Here is a 13484-nt window from a genome sequence, read left to right on the forward strand (position 1 = left end):
GTTGCAGGAAATAAGTTAAAATTATAAGCCATTTCTTATAATAGCAAAGAACTAGAAACAAAGTAGATGCAATAGTTAAATTGTAGTACATGAATGTAGTAGAATATTACTATACTATAAGAAACAAAGAACATAATGAATACAGAGGCATGAAAATACATGAAATGATATAATGGTAAAATAAAAATACCTAGAAAAATAACAGATAACAAGTACAACAGTGTAAACAAAAAGAATAACATTGACACAAAACTGAAATTTCATTGGAAACTGATAATAATCTCAGTCAAATAACAGACATAAATTATTGGCTAATGATTCCAGAGAACACATGGTGCTACCTACCTACCTTCAGAGAGTGAGGAGGATGGATTCAGGGTGCAGAATGAAACATTTTGTTTTGGACATGACCAACTATGAAATTTGTTTTGCTTGACTATACATATCCATAATAGGAGTTTTGTTTCCCCTGCTTTTTCAGTAGAAGAAGGTGGGAAGGAGAGAAAACAAAGTTTAATTGATTGAAAAAAAAATTAATATTGAGCAAAACAAATATGACAGGCTAAAATAAGAATTTAGGAATGTTAATGGATTTTAATTATCTAAGACCTACATTGTCCCAGATAATCAAAAGTTTACAATGAGAAAGACAACTACTCAAAAGACAGGTGCTTTATATATTTATAGTGTATATATTAAATAAGTCAAGGAAGAATTTGGACAGGGTATATTATCTACCACAGAACAAAAAAGCAGGCCTGAGCTTCAGAAGCCAAATATTACAAGCAAATAAGACTTAGGACTTACCTGCTTTTCCGTTTTCGTGGTGGTTTCTCCACTGTGCCAGTTAGTCTAGAGACCAAATAGATAAAGCAGTTATTAGACAGTGATAGGGCTAGGAGCAGGGTGGAGGAAGAGAACCCTGGGTTTCTCGGATCAATTCAGAAATAATCCATCATCTTGAGAGCTAATTCACTCTAACCCAATTCATTATCCCAGCCTGGAAAATTCTGAATACAATATGCTCCTATATGACCATAGTACACTAATACAATGCCAACTCATCTTACAATGCTTAACTACTTCTATCACTTCAGCAAACTTAAAATCTCACACACCAATCTTCATTTGTACACTCTCTCACATATCAAACCAGCTCCATTTATATCTAATGCCATCCACAGTCAGATCTAAAGGACCTTATGGGCTCCATACTCAGTCCTTCATGACATGCTGAGACTTGTTCACATTATCTAAAAAGCCCATTCCTGAATGGAAAACTTTCCATTCATGGACAATTCTCTAGTTTTTAGTCATCTTGAGGAGGGAAGACCTGAAACTCTCTCTCACTCTCTCTCTCGGACTTTGGGGGGGAAAGCTTGGGAAACTCCCTCAGAGAAGCTCTCCCCTGAAAGACCTGCCCCAGGGAACCAAGATAAAGTTTCATTCTGTTATCTGGGTGGGACTAATAGAGTCCAGGACCACTCGGACTTAGCCTGAGCTGGAGATAAAGATTTCTATCCAACTCTATTGAGTTGAAGATTAACCCAGGGACATTCATTCAATTCCAAGATTCTCTATTCTGATTCCAGGTCAAATTGCTCCCAGCCCCCACCAAGAATTGTCCATAAAACAAGCTCCTTCAGCTCAATCCCTTGCAGACGACCTAATCATGTGAAAGAATCCTCTCTCTCCCCTGGCACAGCTGCAGCCCTCTGCCTGCTGAAAAGACAGATCTCTTTCTGCATTACTCCCTCTTTATTTCTCTCAACTATTTCCTAATAGGACCCTATTCACCTTTCTGTCAGGATTTTCTGCTAGAAACCTTCCCTGCTATATTTTTAATAATAAACTTCTTTTGCCAGTTTAACTTTTCGGGTTTGTAAATTCATTTATGAAGGACCTGCACCAACCAGAAGAGAGTTCCCACAACTCCCTGCCCTGCACCAAACCCAATCAATCTGGGCCCTTTTTCCCTCCTCTCTAGTTCTCTGACTTTCAAATATCCAGACAAAAAGTAAACAAAATAAACCCCAAATCACCTACACTAACTACCCTGACAATAGAGTCCCATCACTCTTTAGAATTCAGTCCTGAATGCTTACTGTCTCTCATAGTACATATTACCTACTCCCAATCTTCTGCTCTTTACAATTCCAGACTACTTATCATCCCTAGCAACTCAACTCTATCAAAACCTGCTAGCTCCTCTTTTGTTCTACCTTTCATCTCATCATTTCATCACAGAATTTCAGAAATCTTTTAGTTCAACAGCCAATATCACTCAACAACCTCTTTATCCAATTATGGTAGGCTATATCTAATTAATTACCTACCTACTCCCAAAACAATCTCCCTCTTTTCTCAAGGAATTCAACAACTGGTTTAATCTTATTGTGCACTCCAACTTCTTCCAATAAAAAATGTTGATGTTCCCTCATTCACCCAATGTTATCAAAATCATCATTCATAAACTGCCTCTGTATTTCAGCAGTCAAATGCAGAGAGGATCATACCCTTTAATCTTATTATTAGTTCTAAATGTTCTACCCTCAAACTTCAAAACTCTTTAATTCCCAACATAACCTATCATCTCTCTCTGTGTCTAAGCTTTTTAAATCTATTCTTCACCTTTACTGCAACCATCACTCACTCTATCCTTTCAATCTTTCCCAATCTATCACCCCTATATCTACTCCCTTTTATTCCTTTAGAATCTGGATATATAGTTAATTAGTTCAACTTCATGAAAAACCAGGTATCAAGAATTTGGAGTTTGTCAGTAGTGTCAAATGTCTTGGAGGAGTCAAGAAGCATAAGGACTATTAAGTTGCTACCTGCCCTCTAATTATTATCCTCTTTTCTTATTTTGTTGGGTTCATCCTTTTCCAAATTCCAACCCTGTATTACCTTCACCATATACCTTTTCTGCTTCTTTTCATAAGCCTCTGGAAACAGTAGGAGGAAGTCACAAATCTGTGTTAATTGGGCCTACTACAAAATTATGTTATTTCATCTCACCTAGTCCCTTATAGCTACATAAAAATCCTTTTACTCTTCCCTAATTAACTCTCTTTTGTAGGATCCCACAGTATCTATTGTAAATTTTCTCTTCTCAAACTCTCAACTATTTCCCTTCTTACATTCAGCAAAGGATTTTGCAGAGAAAACTGAGACCACCAATACTGGAATTTCTTTTCTTTGACTATACATAATACATATACATTGACTATACAATACATACTTATTGACTATACGTACATATATACATAAGAATTTTGTTTCTCTTTTTCCAATAGGAAGAGCAGGTAAGATGAAAAGGAAACAAAAATTTTTGTTCATTGAAAAAAATTTTATTTTAAAAATCAAGGTCATTCATCATGACCCTTCTCTTCTCCCCAGTTCTACTCCTCAAACTGCTTCACCATCACTCCTCTTCTTTTCTCTTTTATTTCAATCTACAAGAAAGAAATGGTCCTTTTACTGACCAAAACGAACCCTTCTATTTTTGCCCTTGATCTTATCTCCATCAGTCTTCTGGGGAACAGAAGACAAGCAGTTCTTTAAAGATTCCTTCTAATTTTTAACCTCTCTTTATCCACTAATTCCTTTCCTGCTTCATAAAAACAAATTATGGGATCCTAGATTTAAAAAAAACAAAACAAAAAACCTTCACTTGACCCTATTATTCTTTCAAGCTACATCCATCTCTTTCCTTTTCCTTTACCTAGAAAAAGCCCTATACTCTTTGCCTCCACTTCCTCATAATTTCTATCCAACTATTGAGTTGAAGATTAACCCAGGGACATTCATGGTTCTGCCCCCCTTCTCTTCTTGGGTATATCTCTCTTGATGATCTCATCTGCTCCCATGAGTTCAATTATATCTATGCAGATGGATCCCAAATCTATATATCCAGTTATCATCTTTCCTGAGCAATAGTCTCAATTGCCAACTACCTGCTGTGCATCTCTAATCTGTATGTTTCAAGGGCAAATCTAACTCCACATAGCTGAAGTAAAACTGATTATCTTTTCCTCTCTATCCATCCTTCTTCCTTACTTCCTTACTTCTATCCAAGGTACCATATACTCAATCACCCAGGTTTACAACCTAGAAATCATCCTCTATTCTTCCTCTCCCTCACTCCTCGACCCCCAGCATGCCCAATCAATTGTCAAATCTCATAGACTTTATCTCCACAACACTCATCATAACCATTCTTTTTTCTATTCAAATCCTTATCATCTCTGGCCCACTACAATAAACTCTTAAATGGTCTTTCTGCTTATATCTCTCCCGTTCTTTAAGGAATTTGCTATACCCGTTGCCAAATGGATAGTTCTAAGACACCACGTCTTACCACTCAATCCCCTGCTTCTTACCACTCAATCCCCTGCTCATGAAGGTTTAATGGCTCCCTAGTGCCTTTAAGGCAAAAAAACAAACTTTTCCATTTGGTACTTAAAATCTTTTCCCACCTGGCTCTATCCTATTTATATAAGTTGATGTCACATTATTCTCTTATGTATTCTAGGTTCCAGCCAAAGTAGTCTAGCCTAGTTAAAGTTCCATATATAAAACATTCCATCTTCTACGCTGTGCCTTTCCACAGGGTATCTCTCATATCTGAAATGCTTTCCCTCCTCACTTCCATCTGCGAGGTGAGTTTTCCTCTAACTGAAGCTCAAATGCCACCTTCTACAAGAGGCCTCTCATGATTCCCCCATCTGTTAACAGTTCTTCCTCCACCCCCCATCAAAATAACTATTCACTTTTCACATATTTTGCATTAATTAGCCTACATATTTGTTTTAACCTAGTTGTAACTATATTGTAATCCAACCAAAGAAAAAGCAAGTCAACAAGTATTATTAAGCACCTGTGTGCTAGTACGGTGCTAAAAACTGACAAAGACAAAAACAGCCTCTACCCTCAAAAAGCTCATAACCTAACTGGGAAGGCAAAAGGCAAATAACTAAATACAAAGAAGGTATTTCCAGATTGGAAATCAAAACATCATTGGCATTTAGGGAGAGCCTAGAAAGAAAGAATTCTTGGGGAAGGTTGAATTTTAGCTAAGATTTGAAGGAAGCCAAGGGCCAGGAGAAGAGGGAGAGAATTACACGTTCAACTGACACACAGTGACCAATACATGCTTGTTGACTTGAATGGAACCTGTACCAAAGTAGAAATTCGCTCTACAAGAGGGATCCTTGACCTCGGGTCTGTGAACGTGTGTGTAAATACAAATATACAGAGATCGAGAGAGATATGCAGATTTATTTACATATTATATGCAGATGTAAATTTGATATTTGTTTCCCAGCTGGTCTCCTTTTTCATCCTTAAATCTTATTTGACACACTTAAAAGTAGTATTCTGGGGTGTCCCTAGATTTCACCAAACTGCCAACACAAAAAAGGTCGAGAAACCCCCAGCTCTCCAACTTGCTTAACAAGTGGCCATCTAGCTTCCATTCAAAGACCTCAGGTGATGGAGAACTCACCACCCTCCAGAGGCGCTCCTGGACAGCTCTCCTGGTCAGGAAAGCGTTCCTTATCCACAACGCTATCTCTGTCACTTCCCCCAATCGCTCCCTTCGGGGCCAAAACGAACAAGTCTGAGCCTCCCCCTACTCGACCGCCCCTCAGCCCGTAGAAGGCGGCGGCGTCTATGTGCCCGTCGTGTCTCCCATGCTCAGGCAGCACGATCCCCGGTGCTCTCTCCAACCTCTCCACTCTGGACCCTCTCCAGTTTGTCAAGATCCTTCCCAAAATGTGCTGCCCAGAGTCAAGCACAATTCTCCGCCGGGGACCTGACCTAGAGAGCTGGGGGCAGCGCGCCCTCCCGGCCGCTGCCTGCTGCCACCCCCCCGACCACGGCCCCCGACGCCGCCGCCCCCCGGCCCAGGCGCCCTCCCGGCCGCTGCCCCTCACGCCCCCCTCGGCCTCGACCCCCGTTCTCGCGGCTGATCGTCGCCCCAATCCTTCTCGCGCCCCCCTCCCCGTCCGGGGCCCCAGCTCACCTGGAGGGCAAGCGAGTCCGCGGCTGCTGCTGGCGGCCTCCTCTGACCATCCGGCCCCGGCCCCGGCTCCGCCGCGGGAGCTGCTCCGGCGGCCGCTGCGCTCGCGAGGCTAAGGCGGCGGCAGCGAGCGGCAGCGGCGGCGGCGGCGGCGGAGGCGGCGGCAGCGGCAGCGGCGGCGGCGGCGGCGGCGGCAGCCGAGGGGCGGGAGAAGCACCCTTACGCCTCAACCTAACATGCCATGGAACCGCCCCCTCCGCCTATTCTTTTCGCCCCTCATTGGCTGGGTGACTAGCGTGGAAGCCCACTCGCTTGCTGAGTGGCTTGCGCCACCGTCCCTCCGGATTTGCCTGTCCAGACGGTTCGGTTGAGGTTGCAGGTGACGGCAAAGGCGCCTTAGCTACCGCTAAGTGAGTCGGGGCGAGAGAACCAAAGCGCCATCGTGCGCCCCAGATAGAAACTGCAATGAGCGCACCAGGCACCTGCACGCAAATCCCTCCCCCACGCCCACAGCCCCCAATTGCCTGCTCATCCTCGATGCACCACAGAAGTGATGCACCCTAATAAAGTTCTTACCCAAGCCCCCTGTTGTCCCCTAGCAAGGGGGAATGGAGCTAGGGCGAGGAAGGTGTGTAGTGTGGTGGTAAAATAACGGGAAATCAGCTTAGCACAGAACCTGGCCAATAATAGATGCTTAAGATGCTTAATTGTTGATTGACAAGAGCCATGTGAACTTGGGCAAGTGGCTTCCCTAGTCAACTTGGGACTAAGAAATCATCTGATCCCACATCTTTATTTTACAGGTTAGTGAACTTGCCCAAAGCGACACAATGGGACTGGTTAACAGGCCCGGGTCATAAATCCACGTCTAATGATTGAGTTTTTGGTTCTTACTGCGGCTCTATTGAGTTTTGTGGGTAGGCTAAAACTTGCACTTAATAATAAGATAACATTTATGGTATTTTGAGGTTTGTAAGGTAATTTACATACACTGTACCTCAAGTGCTATGAGCATGTAAATTTGTAAACTGTAAACCGTCAGGGGAAAAGGGAGTTATTGTGTTTGCCAAAGATGCTAAAATAAAAAATTTTTACCTCTCCTTCAATTTGGTGCTGGATTTTGGATCATCCTAACCTTATAATTACTAAGAGCCCAGGGAAAAAAAAAAAGCTATCCATTAAAAGGCCAAGAATCACCACATAGAACATCAGGGAGGGGGAGAGGGGGTAAAGCAACTAAATCTCATAGTATAATAATTAATCCCATTCAGATTAAATAATTAGGTATAGGAGTCCAGTTTTACTCTACCTGCCCTACTCTTTTCCTTCCCAACTTTTGGGAAGTGTTCTGTAGTACAGATAGGAAGCCAAGAGCCTGGAGTTTGGCTTCTCTATTTCAATAGCTTCCGAACTGGTGGTCCTGCCTGTTTTTATGCACATCACTTTCTTCATAATCTCCCTGATGGAGAGAGATAACCTTATCACTCCTTTACTCAAAAAAGTTTAATGACCCCCCTATCAAAGAAAATCCCAGCTCCTTGGCGTTCCAGTTCAAGGTTAACACTGGCTCCATCCTACCTCTCCAGTCTTAGTGATCCACTTTGACATCATAGTTCCAACTCAACAAGACTCATCCTACCTTCATGCATTTTTGTAAACTGCCCAACAAACTGAGATCTCTCTCTCCACATCACTACCTGTTAATATTGTACTACTCTTTCTTCAGAGGGTTAGCTCAATTACCATCTCCCTCCCGAAGCCACCACTGACCCCATATACTACTCCTACTTATCACTGAAAGTGATTACAAATTTTCCCTTTGGACTTTGTACAATATCCCAACTCCTCTCCTTGTATTCTATGTGCAATGTTTTTAGAACCTATGAACTATAATTTCCTTGAGGAATTGTTTACAATTCTTTCTTCTTAATATCCTCAGAAATAAACAAGCCCAGAGTAGGTACTTAATAATAATATCTATTGAGTGGGTATTTGATTACTTCTGGATTGATTAAACTGATATATGAACCCCTAGATTTCTTAAAAAAAAAAAAAAAAAGCTACAGTTTTGAGAAAACAGAGTCAAGTTAATTATGTCAGAATTCCCTCATTCAAAAAGCTGAATCAGAAGAAGAATCTGGTATCCCTTAACATTTTTACAATGTTCTATAATTGTTAGATTAATGGGTTACAGTCTACTATTCTCAGCCCCATTTCACCTCCATTCTACTTCAAAGTAAGACAAAGAAAACTGAATTCCTATTTCTCAGCCAGGTTTTCTACCTTTTAGTACTGTTCTTATCTGAAACAGTGAACTAGGATGATGTTGTGGAAAGAGCACTGGAGATGTGGAGTCAGAGACAATGGGTTCAAATTTGCTGTCTCAGTGAATTTAGAAAATTAATCCTCTGTGTTTGTCAAATGAAGACATTATATTAGATAACCCTAAAATCTCTTTCAGCTCTGAATACTATAGTCTCATAAATTTAAAAGTATCTAGCAACTGCTTGAACTGATGCTTTTTCCTGTAAAAAGCAGATCAAACCAAGTCCTTTAATTACAAAACATATTCAAACAGTCCCTGTAAAACTCTGAATTGTACTGTTATATATACAGAGGAGATCCAGAATCGGTAAGGCAGCATGGCAATAGGTGTTAAGAAATAGATTTACAGGACTAGGATTTAACTTCCATCTCTCCCACATTTTAACCCTGAATAAGCCATCTTCCTTTTGAAGCTTCAACTTTCCTCATCTGTAAAATAGCTAATTACAGAAAGGGGGTGACAGGGTGAGAAGAGCAAAGAACTTGGATCAAAAGGTTGGGTTCAAATCTCTCTCTCTCTCTCCTAGGAAGCAGTTTCATCCTCTGTTCAATGGGAAAAGTACTTGTACTACCTACCTCACAAGGTAAAGATGAGTGAAGCACTTTATAAAACATGCTTACAAATATGACTTAAAAAACCATCTGACAGGGCTGAGAGGATTAGAAAAATATTATTCAAAATACTTATAATAACCCCAAGCTAAACCTCAAGGATTGAGGAAGTAAAGTTTTGTGCCTCATCTAACAGGGGGAAACAAGTACCACTTTGTAAAAGATATATCATCCAAATAAAGTGTAGTAGGTTCAGTTCCATTCATTATAAACTACCAAGCGGGCTTAACTCTGATTCAGAAGTTCTGGGTTCAAATTCCAGCTGCCACGCTTACTAGTCACTTTTTTTTTCCATTTGTAAAACGAAAGGACTGGATTAGATGATGTAATATTTCTAATAGTTTATAATTACAGAATTCTATAATGGTGAGAATTTTTCTACTGTCAGGAGTATTTTCTTCATACACACCTAATAAACCATACAATGGATAAAATACTTACTTGACAAACTTCCTGTAAGCTTTTTATTTTTCATTTACAAAGGGCATAATAATAGCACCTTTCATCTGAAGAGCTGAAGGTGTTTTTTACAAATGTCAACATTTTAAAACAATCAAAGAACAAGGAGTCTTGCAATCAGTCTCTGTTTCAAAGTGCACCATTTTCCAGAAGTTGTCATAACACTCTACCAATGATGTTTTCAGGAAATGTATCCTGTTTCTATATTATAAATCAAATTGGAAAAAAAGGCATAGTCCCAAATCCTTTTGCAATACAAGCATCCATTTTAAAAGGACAAGAAAAAAAAAATTGGCCCAACCGCAAAAAAGGGGAAATTTGAAGGGTAGTCAGCACCACCCAAATACAATGTGTAAAGCAGTCAACACTAATTTAGAAACACCACAATCTACCTCAAATACCTGAGATAGATGCTAGTGTAAAACACATAGGAGGCTGATGTCTTCCCTCATTTCTATTCATGCAGGTAAGAAGGAAATGATGCAGGCTATATGATACCTGTATTGTGGACCCAAGACCTCTTACCACTGCACCCAGTTTAATCCACTTATAGTGGTATTTTCCTGTGAAAAACATCAATTAATAAAAGGTTAAAATATATAATAGGGTGTCAGCAAAAGGGAGTCGATGACAATTAGAAGCAGACAGTGCTCACTACAGCCTAGGATATTTTATTAGAAACCAAATATGTTGAAAAAAGTAAAAAATAAGTCACCCCCATTAATACAACAGAAATGATTTCACATACAACCTACAAAGGGAGTAACAGATCCTCCTGCCTACAGACATATTAAGACTGTCAATTAACTCCCACACCAAATGACATTTATTTTCTATTGTACATAGCCCTTTTTCATGGGATGGAGTCCAAATATTCCTTCTAAAGTTTACAAAAATCTCATACATTCACTCTTTCTTGAAACTGAATAAATCTAAATGATCCTTTTTCTCTGTGTCAAAAAGCTATTACACTTTTGTTGACAAGAAATTAGGCATGTCCACAATTATTGAGCAATGGATGCAGGATTATCGTTAGCATATGCCTTACCAGTGATATACAAGTGCAGTTCCATAAGAGAAAGTCACATTGGAGGGAGAATTTAAACAATGACAATGATATAGGAATAGAAGTGTCAGAGGGTAGGATAGGATACTAGATATAACTAGTTTTATTGGTACAACTTAAAAGCAATAGAGGCTGAACAATTCAATACAATTTATAACGGAAAAAAAAAATACTGTAATAAGGAGGTGTCAAAACAAACAGGAGTTATTTGCATCATATATCAAAAGATCATCAATTTCCAGTGTTCCACAATTAGTAAAATACACAACTACGGATAGTCCCATAAGACAAAAATACCTTTTTTCCCCCTGAATTCAACTGGGGTCAAGTCAGTAATACAAAACTACTGACCTGACATTAGTTCAAGTGTGTACAGAAAAGTGTCCAAGCCACTTCTTTTTCTGATAATAGCTACATAATCAAAAGCTACACAAAGAAAATTGTTAGGGAAGGAGTAAAATAGAGGAAGAAGGAAAACAGAATCTCCAATTATGGAAGAAAATTGAAATCCAAAGGGAATTGTGCTCTTCATTTCCCCAAACACAAAACCAAACCAAAAGTGTCCATCAAAAACAATGTGCCAAGGAGAACTTTAGCTACAGTGATTTTTTTTTTTTTATTGCATTTCAGGATGACCTGGAGGTTATTTACCTAGAGGGGAAAAGTTGATTTTTCAAAACTACCTGAACAGATACTAAAGTGCTTTATTAAAATTGGCTGGCTTCACAAGATTCCTGGAATGACAAAAATGAACCACAGTCAAGGAATACCAAGATAGTTCACAAAATGGTCAAAGCCAACATGACTCACACTCACAGCTCTGAGATGGGCTGCTGGAACACTTGTCCTTCTTTAGCAGACAGTTGCATATTAAGAAGTGATCATCACACCACTGTAGGTGTTCAGACTGCTCACACAAAGCCTCAAACATGCTATCACAGAACTTTAAGGAAAGCTCCAACATATCTTCCTTGTAAGCTTCAAGGTTTTTAAGGATTTGCTTTTCACATATAGCCTGGACTCTTTTCACTTTTGAAGTTGCAACCAAATCAAAACTCTTTCTTTAAAGTGAAAGGCAAGTGTTACAGCAAGAGAAACCATGATTTTGCTTAATGGTACTTGTGGATGGATTGTAAACTGAGTTAATCTCAATCCACTAACTGGTATCAAATTAATACATCAGCATTACAAGTATTAAATGTTTCAATACTACCTACAGAAGATAGAACCAAAATATTCATATGGCAGTTATGTTCTTTAGGCACAGTTTAGTGATTTTTTAAAAAATAAATACCATTGAATTTCAATTCAAGTTCTAAACCTGATAACCAAAGAATTAAGATATTCTTACTTAGGAAAACAAGGTATACCTTTAAGCTAACAATGGAGGTTGTTGTTGAAATTTCTAATACTTAACCTAGTTGGGTTTCATTTAAGATTCTTTTATTAAAAAATACAAGGAAATCTGAAAAAGATTGATACAATTATTTTAACGTACAAAGTCATAAGCTGGAGCAGGATTTGCATTTTGCCTGGAATTTAAAAGAACAACAAAGAGGGCAGCCCTTTCGACCAATTTATTTTATAGCCACTTAAAATATCATCCAACAAAGGACAATGTTTACAGCTGGGACAGGTGTACACAACGCAAAGGCATTTACAGTCCATCGTGCCCACTGAATAATAACTTTGCTGCTGAAATTTCTTAAAACTTACCAAACTTAAAAAAAAAAAAGCTGAACAATACAAGAGGAGGGGAATATTTGGTGTGGTCTGTTCTTTCCAATTTGCTTTTTTAAAAAAGGAAAAATGTCCTGTTTCCCCCCAAACCAGTAATAAGCAAGAACTACATGCAGCAGTGTGGATGTTAAGACATTTCTCAAAGTCTTTGCAAATAAGTCCAAGGTGGGGATGGGATGGGGAGGAAATCAATAGAGAAACATTGCTATAGACACCATAATACACAATAAATTTAGATAATTTAAAATAAAAAAGGGGGGAAGGGAGGCAAGAGGCAGCATTTCAGCAGCAAAGTGCTCAATAAAAAGTATATTGTAGGGGGGTAAATACAAGGAATTTTGGGGGAAGGGTAGGAAAAGGGATCAGCAGGATGGGCGAAGGCCTCAAAGGAAATACGGCGTAGTTGTTCTAGGAGGAATTACACGTTCTGAATCTGGAACTGCCCGGAATAACTTTGGTTCTCTTGTATTTACATCTTTGAAGACCATGATTGAAGCGATATTTCCACAACGGTAGCAATAATTGGGAGCTGACCATACTGTCACCAGCTTTTCATCAAACATAAATTTATACCCTTCATGCACCAGTTGATGTGCTCTGCAGATGAGTTTTAAGTTGTTGATGTGAACAAACTGCAATATTAAAAATATAAATATATATATATATATATATAGGCCTTGTAAACAATCAGAAAATAAAAATACAATGTACACAAAAAATTAGACCGTTAGCCACTAAATGAGCAAACTCCTATTCAATTCTACATAAAGAGATAAGCTTTCCATCAGGAAATCAAATGTCAAAAGTCTTTTCCTTATTTACAGTAAGTCCACCAGTGACCAGAGAATTTACTTACAAACTCTATTATTTTTAACAAGTCACTCCCCTTCTTTGGGGGAAAAAGTCTTCATATATAAAATAAACATGACAGTACTGGCAGCATCAGACTAAAAGGATGATTTGAAATGATCAAATATGATAACATAATGTAGTGATTTGTAAGCCTTAAACCACTACATAAAAATGTCAAGTTATGATGATGATATGCACAGGGATAATTTCATTTCATTCTTTTCACATATATCCCCCCCCCACCCATGCTTAATTAGCTCAGTGTCTAGCAAACAGTAGGAACTTAATAAATGTTTGTGATTATGTAACCATGGGAAACTCATTGAAAAGTCCCCAAGTCTAAGTTTCCTAACTGGTCATGTATATGGACTATGTACAAACAAGATATACACAGAATAAATTGGA

General features: G+C 39.0%; 2 protein-coding genes across 3 annotated transcripts in view; both read right to left on the reverse strand.

Annotated features, from left to right (window-relative positions):
* SCAI (suppressor of cancer cell invasion) overlaps positions 1 to 6278 on the reverse strand; it is a 197040-nt gene extending 190762 nt beyond the window's left edge. The window contains exons 1-2 of one of the 2 annotated variants that reach the window (XM_031954294.1): positions 6029 to 6278; positions 808 to 852 (exon numbers count right to left, since the gene is read on the reverse strand). In XM_031954294.1, the coding sequence (XP_031810154.1) occupies positions 808 to 852; positions 6029 to 6078 (95 nt within the window). In that variant the 5' untranslated portion in view covers positions 6079 to 6278. The remainder of the gene's footprint in view (positions 1 to 807; positions 853 to 6028) is intronic. The other variant, XM_031954293.1, reaches the window with a different exon arrangement.
* Positions 6279 to 10076: 3798 nt separating this feature from the next.
* The window catches only part of PPP6C (protein phosphatase 6 catalytic subunit), a 52237-nt gene continuing 48829 nt past the window's right edge, over positions 10077 to 13484 (reverse strand). The window contains exon 7 of the mRNA XM_031954295.1: positions 10077 to 12859. Coding sequence (XP_031810155.1) covers positions 12611 to 12859 — 249 coding nt within the window. The 3' untranslated portion in view covers positions 10077 to 12610. The remainder of the gene's footprint in view (positions 12860 to 13484) is intronic.

This window comes from Sarcophilus harrisii, chromosome 2 (genome assembly GCF_902635505.1).
Source record: "Sarcophilus harrisii chromosome 2, mSarHar1.11, whole genome shotgun sequence".
Taxonomy (NCBI): Eukaryota; Metazoa; Chordata; class Mammalia; order Dasyuromorphia; family Dasyuridae; genus Sarcophilus; species Sarcophilus harrisii.